Consider the following 10,567-nt stretch of genomic DNA (forward strand, 5'->3'; position numbering starts at 1 on the left):
TTTAGGGAGATGCAGAAGTAGAACCGGATCTTTAAACCGGGGTGATCATCGTAATATCATCATATGCATAAGTGGATCAAGCAGTGCCGAGATAGCCACGTGGGATAGGGATTGAAGTAGCCAAGTGGTGGGAAAAGTAAGGGGCGTGATGGGCTAGATTTTTGAAAATAATGGTGGAGGGTGGGGACAGGCTGGCCGGCTAATCCTAATATCCAATCTGACAGTGTTTTGACGCAGCAATGCCGGGTGCCGGCCGCCTGATTCACGAGCCTGCCACCTTCGACCCTACCATTGTCTTGCTCCACACCCTGCACTGGGCCTGGTCAGAGTTCGGCTTCATGCATAATATCACTTCAACATAATACCACAGTATTTTTTTTTTTTAATGCGTAAAATAAAATAATAAATAAAACTATGTGAAAGACCAGAAAAAGACGCTGACTTTTTATGAACTTTGTAAATGTTATAATCCTAAAAATAAATAAAACACTTTAATATATATATATATATATATGATGAATATTATGCATCAGTTATTATTCATTCTCATAATATATATTTATAATTTTTTTATAGGATGTGGGTAGTGAATAACGACTAATAAGAATAATTTATATATATATAGAAAAATTTTAGACATAAACTTCTCATTCTTGTATATTACTTAAAAATATATAATTTTTTTTTATATTTTTTATTATGTGAAATTTGAAATATGAGAATAAAAAAATAAAATCATATATTTTTAAACAATGTGAAGAAGTGTTGGCTCAGCTTTCCATTCAATCTAGAGGCAGTACTTTTGTTGACGACATTCTTGCTTTAGCCATTTCATTGTTTTATCTTATCTATTTGATAAAACTCAACGAATTAGTTTAAATGAATATTGGACTTGAATTAAAGCCACCTCAAAAGCACTTCTTCTAGATACAAGATTCTGATCTCTTTGCACGGATACACGTGGTAACAAACACTTGTTAAATATATAAATATATATAGATTATATCTTAATATCAAAGACAAAAATTGATTGAAAATGAGCCCTTTTTAGATGGATTCCTAACGTTTTGCAGTTTGCACTCGATGCAAAGTTTTTTTTTTTTTGTTTTTTGATAGGAACATAATATTTCATTAATAAAAGAAAGTTTACAGATATTTTTCAAACCAAATGGTTTGAGAAATAAAATCTGAAAAACAATCCCACTACATTGAGATATCCTCAACATTCCCAGTAAACTGGGCAAGTTTGTGAGCAACCCGATTGCTTTCTCTATACACATGTTGAAATTTGCACTCAACATATACCCCTTGAAGCTTTCTGATTTCCTGCACTAGTGGATCTAACACAGCAGTTTCAATCTCATTGTTAAGCACTTGTACAGCCATCAAGCAATCTGACTCAACCATCATTCTTTGGATTCCCATGTTAGCACAAAACTGTAAAGCTCGTAGGATTGCTAGTAATTCGATAGGTTCAGCATCTTTCACTTCAAACTCTATCTCGCTAGCTGCCAACAAAACATCACCCTTCCCATCTCTAAGCACAAACCCCACCCCTGCTCTGTTGATCTCACCAAAAACAGCTCCGTCTACACTCAATTTCAACCAATCAATAGGTGGTGGCTTCCATTCATAGTAGGCTCGAACCTTAGGCTTTTGCAATTGTTTCAAGTCTATGAAAGACCTTTGAACAGAAAGAGCATAATCAATAACCTGTTGTACTGCTATACTTTTCTGCTCTTGAATCATTTGGTTCCTTCTCCACCAAAAATCCCATGCAAGAGAAAATAATGAAGAGAGCTTCCCTTCCTGTCCCTTCTCTAAAACCATTACAGTTTAATTCTTGTCCAGATTTTTCATCAAAGGAACATATGGAAACCAGCTAGAATGTATAGATTGACAGTAAAACAACGCATGTGCTGTGTCTTCAATCCCTTGCTTGCAAAAACAACAAGACCCCTCAATATTAACACGCCTTTTGAGCAGATTCTGCTTTGATGGTAGCCCCTCTTTGCAGGCCCTCCATGCAAAAACCTTTATTTTATTCGGGACTTTCATTTTCCACAATGCCTTCCAAAGTAATTGTTGTTCGCTTGCATTCGAACATTCATCTATACCACCTATTAGCTTCTCTTTGAAAAAATCTGTAGCAGCTTCTTACACTAAACTTGTCATTTCTTTCCTGGGACCAAATTATCTGATTCAATTGCTCAGTAGAACAGATCATTACTTTCAAGATATCAGCAACCAGTCTTGGATTGAATAGAGCTCTAAGCTGTTCCACTTGCCATCCTCTAGTAACAGGATCTATTAATCTTTCCACAGGGGCTTCTCGAAACTCATCCATAATACAAATGTCTTCCTGCATCAATGGTTGGTGACCTGGGATCCAAGGTCCTTCCATTATCTAAAGGAGTGATATTGCCTCCGCAAGAGTTTCTCACACATTTCTCTCGCCCAAATTATGAAAGAATGCATTTGATCATATCTGCTATGTTGACGGTGTTAGATCTTAGAGAGAATGTAGCGTGTCAATCTTTAATAATTAGAGAATATAATGTGTGAGTTTTTTTTAAGAGTAATATTAGATACATTTTTAGGTGTGCAAGTCCCGCACACTTTCTTAAAAAAAAAGAGGGGTTATTTTTTTATGTGAATTCCAGACTTCTCCTAAATTTATTAAAGGGGAGAGTACACAAGATTTGCACATTCTAGAATTGTATAAATTATAGTTTTTTTTTTTTAAATTAGGGTGTAAAGTGTATTTATCTTTTTTTTTTTTTAACAAAACATATTTTTGTGCATGGAAGATTTATTCAGCTTGCAACAAAAAAAAAAAAAAAAAACAAAACAAAACCAAAAAAACAAAGTAAAAATAAAAAAACAAGAAGGATGTACATTATGCTTCACAAAACTGATAATCTGGATCTCACCTTACAAAATAGCAAATGAAGAATTAAAAATAAATTATTTAGAACAGAGAGTTGTTGAGAATATTTATTACTATGTTTTTAATTTATCTGTCTATGGTTAGCTATGCTGTTAAGTATCCCATCAATAACCAACCATCTAGGGCCACATCCAAGCTGGGTGACTCATGACTTTAATGTAATCAAATTCTTGGATGAGACTTTCAAAAGAGTATCTCAGATCTGGTTTGACTGCATTCTTTCAACACATGAACTGCTTCCTTAACCTCAAGTTGCAAAGGATATTAGGTTCAACACTAATAAGTGCATGCATGAAAAACAAAGAGATTTGACATTGTGTGCATGAAAATTTAAGAGAAATTCAATAATATCATGAATCATGACATGGCCCACCGAATCAATGAGCATAAGGATTGTGCCATTCACATCAAGCTTTGGGTGATAAGGGAGAAGACACATGGGATTAGTATAATTAATGGGTTTGACACAACTGGAAAGAGTTTGTTAATGATTAGTGACACTGAAAAAGCTTCCCAACCCCTCTTTACCTTCAACTCATGTTATGTGTCTATTTTCCCTTGAAACAAACAAAAGCTATACATACCTAAAAGTAGTGTCTGGATGCACTTTGTTTGACAGCTAACATAAATAAAGCAGAAAGTATTCCAAACCTTTTCGAACCATCAAGTAGAGGAAAAAAAAAAAAAATGTGATGATCTCTATAATTAACATTGGAATATATAGTGGATTGTAATGATCTTTTGCTCTTTTTTATTTTTATTATAATTTTATGTTCCATCCAATTTTGACAATTTGATTACAGAGCACGTTAAAAGTGCAAGAGAAACCACCCACGAGAATTCATATTTTATAGTGAAGAAGTTTTGTTGATTAAAGCTGTGTTTGGTTGTTGAACTCATCTCAACTCAATTATTAATGTGATTCACAACTTTTTCAACTTCTCATAAAAAAGTTAAAACTCATCTCAACCTACTTCATATATTTAAACACATATTTCAACCTATTTACATTCAAATACATCTCAATGAGACTCATAAAACATTACTATTCATATATCAGCTTTATGAGATCATCTCAGCATCCGAACGCAGCCAACTTAATCATATCACTTACGTAGCAGAGAATTGTAGTGATGAACATGAAGCACAAGTGCAGAAAGAAGTTGATGGCTGTCCATTTTTATCCAATCATTGCATAAACTGTATTAGTCCCGCAAATTCAGCAGGCAACATTTCGGAATGTAGGAGAAGGATCGAGAGGAGGTCAAGTTTCTAGTTTCTTGAAATGTTTATGGCATCTGATGAAGATTCCAAAGAAAATGAAGATTTTTGCTTGGAGGGAATGCCAAGAGAATTTGCCAACTTATCAAAATTTGAAAAGATGAAGGATTTTGGAAGATGATAAATTTGTGTTCTGCCATAGGGTTACTGAGGAAACCTTGACAAAGTTTATTGCTATTGCTTGGGGAGTGTTGTTCATCTAAGTTTTTGATGGGTATATAGTAAGGAGGCCGCGAAGAAGATGATTTGTTGGATCCCTCCACCAATTGATTTCCTTTAAGTTAAATGTGGATGGAGCAACTTTCTTGAATCAACAGAAAACAAGAGATCAAGGGAATGTTGTGGCTGCTTGTAGTAAATTGGAAAGAGAGGCTTTTTCTTCTGAGTTCATCGAGGATACATAGTGCAATGTTGAGGGGATTGCAATTTTTGTACTCAATGGGGTGTTCAAAAGTTAATGTTGGAAACAGATTGTTTAATTCTTGTTAATGCTTTGATTTCTTCTGCTGAAGTACCTTACTGATTTTGCTTTTCTGATTCAAGACATGAAACGAATGCTGAGGGGCTTTCAAGAAGTGCAGATTTCACATGTAAGTAGACTGAGAAAGCACATCAATTAGCAAGGTATGCTTGGAATGTTGAGGAAATTGAGATGTGGTTGGATTCTTGTCCTTCTTTTGTATCACAAGCTGTTTGGCTTGATAAAGGACTTTATTTTTCAATGAATGGAATGCTGTTCATAAAATAATAATAATAATAACCTCTGCCCAATACGTATGGGATCAATTCAAATTGCAACCTGAAAAATATGAGGAAGATTTAGAGCAAGTGAGAGATCAGTGTCGATCTCCCAGCGATCAAGAGAAGCCCCCATAAGCAAGTTTTACATACTTTGGCTGCCAGAAAATCAATATGACCTCTTTAATTGGTCCTGACAAATTAGAAATGTAATATATATAAGTGGTGTATGAGAGAAAGGTGATAGCTTGCGGTGCCATGAACACACGTGCACTAACATGGAACCCAACCCTTGAAAAGTGTCCTGTTTTAGAATTTCAAAGATAATGGTTGTGAAGTAACATGTCCCAAAAAATTAAACTCATGATGAGAATATGCCTGCTGTAAAAAAGATGAAGTACATACACAAATGATTCTTTGAGAGATACCAGCATTGGGCATTATCTTATACTATGTGAAATCATCACTTGTCTTAAAAGTTTAAACTGATGGAAAAATGTAGATTTTATTATTTATAATCTATATCTTAATATTTTTTTTCTAAATGAGTACACCTAACACGTAGAATATTAGAGTGTAGAGTTAGAATTCGAACTCTGGACCTATACTCTGATACTATATAGAAAATAAACATAATATAGAAAAGGAATTGGAGAAGTGAGGAGAGAGAATTTAAGGGCTACATTTTTCATTTTTTCTACTCTCAATTGTTATTTAATACATAACATTTGTTTCTATTTATAGGTGAATGAGACCAACGAAAGAATTAAAATACAATAAATCAATTAATTATATATAGTAGAAAATAAATCATATTATCATACATACTAAGATATTATAAATATATTTTATAATAAATATGGCCACGAAATATTAAACCAGGGTGGCAATGTCACAGCAATACATGTGCAGTGAAAAAGATCTGATCTTTTGTATCTTTCTGCAAAATTGGACTCCAAAAGCTTCTTCTTTTTGTGCCCTTGTTAATGAGACCAGCTAAAGGAGTCCATTAATGTTAAACGGATGGTCCATCCTAAGAAAATGGGCCATTAAGCCCAACTTCTTCTACCCGAGAGTCGACTTCTTACCGGCTATTTGATCCAATTGCATCTCTTGGGGGACGCAAAATATCTGAGAACGGGCTGCATATACGGAGGATTATGGGTGATAAGAGCATTCTCATTGGCTTGATCAAATGAAAAAATTATTTAAAATTTAGATAACTTGTATAAAAAACTCTACATTGGATTGACCATCTACAAAATAATTTACATTTTTGCTACAGTCATTGGCCAAATATAGAGAACCATAATTAGTTCTCTAAATATTAAAATACTAATTTTTCACTCCAAGCGAACAAATTAAATTAATTAGAATATAATTAACATTTAACATTTAGAATATAATTATTATTAACATTTGATAATACTTTTTTAATATTAATTTAATTAGAATATAATTATTATTAACATTTAATAAAACTTTTTTAATATTAATTTAATTAAAATATAATTATTATTAACATTTAATAATATTTTTTTTAATATTAATTTAACTAGAATATAATTATTATTAACATTTAATAAAACTTTTTTTAATATTAATTGAATTAGAATATAATTATTATTAACATTTAATAATACTTTTTTTAATATTAATTTAACTAGAATATAATTATTATTAACATTTAATTAGTAGAACTATAAAATGTGATAAAAATAAATTTAATTAATTAATTATTAAAATAATAATATTTTAGTATTATATAGAAATTGAATGGCTAATCCAATGTGGGGATTGAATTTAAATGAAATAGGCAAATGTAAAAAAGTGTGATATTGGCTAAATTTTGAAGATGTATTTACCCAAGCCAATGAGAATGCTCTAATATGTCACATAATTAGTAAATTTAACACAAAAAAAATATATATATGAAATTAGCGGGTTTAAATTTTATATAAATTAGTTTAGATTTATTAAGTCATGATTAATAAACAGCTTAATAACGGATCAACCCGTTTAACCCGAAATCAAACCGTTTATATTTTATTTCAAAATTATAAGTTTAATATTATTGTTGGATTGTAATATTAATATTTTTTAATATGCTTATGTTTTTATTGTTGAGATTGTAATTCTGAACCTATGCTCATATTTGTAATCGTAGGGTTTGTAATATTTGTTTTATTATAGGTCAAAATTTGAAAAATATTGATATTTTTTTATTAGTAGGTAGTCTTATTATTTTTTAATTATTGTGACTACTAATAAATATTAATATATATTTAAACTTTTATGTAAAATTATATTAATCATATCAAATAAATTATGTATGTTAATTGAACACATTTATATAAAATGAGTTAAAATAAGTCGTCGCATCGATTTATTTATAATAAATTAGAATTCGAGATAGACTTATATAATCAGATGTCATGACTAACACCACCTGCAAACACGAATTGCAACTCCTTCGGATAGCTCTCCGACGACCAAATCCTAATAAACTCCTTAAACAATTCCAAAATATTTTCACAACTCATCAACAAAAAATGATTGAAGGAATCAAGCATGAGGGCATGCATGACGTCCCGCTGTATAAGAGACAAACCTTCAACTCAAACTATGCGATTTAGTACATGAAATTATTATATATATGTGTATATATATATATATACACTATTATGATTTACAGTAATTCAGCAACATATATAAAGAAAAATGATTTATACAGTCATAGAATACGTAAGTCTCGCACATTTTTTTTTTTAAAATTAAGCAAATATAGCATAAATATGAAAAAATTCATATCTTAATTGTAACGCCCCAAACCTGGTTGGCCTGGAGAATTACTACCTGTCTCTTAAGAACTTATTTTCCAACACAACTAAAAAGAAAACCCAAATCTTTAATAGCAAATCTCAATATCAACAGTGCTAAACAACCACATTGAAAACTCCACAAAATCATTACTGAAGCTAAAATAAACTAAAAAGTCCGAAATCTCCCGGTAGTCATAACAATCCAACCAATAATTTCATAAATCTCACTGAAACCCAAGATATAAATAAAACCCAAAGACATTAAAACTAAGAACATCAGAAGTCCTTCTTCTAACAACATCTCCTCAGCTTAAACACATTCAACAATCTAATCCAGATCCTCATTTGGACTCTCCACATCATCTGAAAAATATTATAATGATAGGGGGTGAGTTATCAACAACTTAGTAAGCAGAAATCATATGCTAGCGTGCAAATATGAGCATTTACAAAGTAAAACATGCAGAACCAAATATTTTTCAGAGTTAACATGCAGAACAGAACATATTTTCAAAAGTAACAGAGCGATGGTTTTAAGATAAGTAAAACCCTTAGTGCTTTGGCATAACATAAACTGAGTATCATCATCAGATCAAAACAGAGCATTAAACAGAGCAGAGACCATGTTTCGCCCCCGTGGTAGGGTTGTGCTAATCCCGATGGCCAAACCAGGCAGAGACAGAGGTGAAATCTTTCCTTTATTCTTCTCGGAGCCCCGAGTGTGTACACAGAAAAGACCACAATAAAACCACTTTGTTTCCAAAGTGGGTGCACTCAGAAACAGAGAAGTTGGTACCAACCCAAACAGAGCAGAGCATAACAGAGTAGAGCAGAGCAGAGCAAAGCAGAGACAGAGTCAGATACGAAACCAGTACACCATGCCAAAGGTTTTCAGATGTTATATCAAAATAATATAGAGTACCAAAACAGAATCAGACAGTTTACACACGCTGAACACAAAAGCCAGAACATCTTTCTAAATAAATGCACAACTTTTCATATTCTCAATATCGCTCTTTTTCCAGATTTCAGAAACATGACAGAATTTAGCTCATGTCTACACAATGCATGTCAGAACATATTTTTCTTTTTTTCGTACAGATTTCATGAGTATGCAAATAAACAACCGATGTTGGTTTTGTTTTTCCCAAGTTCTCATTTCACCACAAAAATATGCAAAGTTTTTAGAAAATCAACCTCAGTCTCAAATAATTCGTGTAAGGCCTAGCATAGGAATCCCGCTTACCTGACTCCTGCAGCGCATTATCTATGACTTGAATACGGTTTCTATCCGTCTCGTCACCTATTCATAAAAATAATATAAACTAAATATTAAAGTCCAACAACACAAAATTGGTCTTAGACAACTTAAGACCCAATTTCTAGACCATAATTCAGCAAGTTTAATCTAACTCAAACAACCAAATAACAATCTGGACAGCCCACACTTCGACCCAAAATATTCTATACCAATCTCAGTATTGTCCAATACAAGCATCAAGACCAATGCCAATTCAAATTTCAATAACTCATACTTATTCCAACAGTTCGCAGTCCCAAACAATTACTAACAATTTAACCAACACCAAACTAAGCACACTTCTTCCCATTCACAACTCCATAACAGAAAATATAAACTAATACCTCCAAAAATTAAACTGCACTCGACAAAGAAAATTAAATTCCCCTCTAAATATTCTCTCAACCACCAATCCAACGGACCCCCTTACTCCTCGGACTCAGTCCGGCACAACCAATAAATTCACAGTAAATAAGAATTAGTGCAGAAATACATTTAAATCTCAAAAGTTCTTTGGGAAAAATACTTACAATGCTATAATATAATTTTTGAAAGATCACGGAGGTACTAGAAGCGGCAACGCAGCAACGAAACAGTGCCAAATGCACTGTGGCCGTGGGTCTCAAAAACCCACTTTTGAACGGGTGCAAACGAAGACCCGAGATTGATAGGATAGAGTTTAGGGATGTCGGTGAAACTAATGGTGGTGGTGGTGGTTGGTCGTGGGTGGCGGCGCAAAAGGTGGTTGAAGAGCAAAAACACCCAAAACGGAAATGTTGATTGTGGGGCTTCACCGGTGACAGATCGGAGGTGGGGTTGGGTCCATTGGGTTGCTAGAAGGTCGAGGATGATGTGGTGAGAAGATGGTGGCCGGAGGTGGCGCGACGGCGGCGCAGCGGCGCAATGAGTGCCGCGGCCTGGTGGTGTGCGTGGGAGCTAACGGCGGCACAAGGGAGGCTGAGATTGGAGGGGGAGGTCGCCGGCGGGTGGGGGAGCGGCTGGGATGGGCGGTGTCGCCCATGGCGGCGCGACGACGGCGGGTCGAGGGCAAACGGCGGACGCACGGGAGAGAGAAAGAGAGAGAGGCGCGGGAGGGAGAAGAAATAAGGAGAAAAAGAAAAAAGAAAGAAAAGAAGAAAAGAAAAAGAAAAGGAAAAGAAAAAAATAGAGAGAAAAGAAATGAGGTCCAATCCTCATAACTTAGGTCACGAAAATGATCCAACGGAAAAGATTTTAAAACAGCAAGTAAAATAAAATAATTCAAACGTAATGATTAAAATGAAAATAAAAAAATTAAACCCCACAACAAGTTAATTTAATTTAAGAAGAAATTTAAACGCATAAAAATAATTAATTTAGTGAAAGCACTTCAAAAATAATTTTCACAAATTTAAAATCATAAAAATAACACAACTAAAAATCCAACAATTTTAAAACAAGAGAATAAATTTTAAATTAATAACAAATAATCTTTCA

General features: G+C 33.4%; 1 protein-coding gene across 1 annotated transcript; it reads right to left on the reverse strand.

Annotated features, from left to right (window-relative positions):
- Positions 1–1,203: 1,203 nt before the first annotated feature.
- Positions 1,204–1,830, reverse strand: LOC108981835. The gene has a single exon (XM_018953085.2). The coding sequence runs from the start codon at positions 1,828–1,830 to the stop codon at positions 1,204–1,206; it is 627 nt and encodes a 208-aa protein (XP_018808630.2).
- Positions 1,831–10,567: the final 8,737 nt, after the last annotated feature.

This window comes from Juglans regia, chromosome 10 (assembly GCF_001411555.2).
Source record: "Juglans regia cultivar Chandler chromosome 10, Walnut 2.0, whole genome shotgun sequence".
Taxonomy (NCBI): Eukaryota; Viridiplantae; Streptophyta; class Magnoliopsida; order Fagales; family Juglandaceae; genus Juglans; species Juglans regia.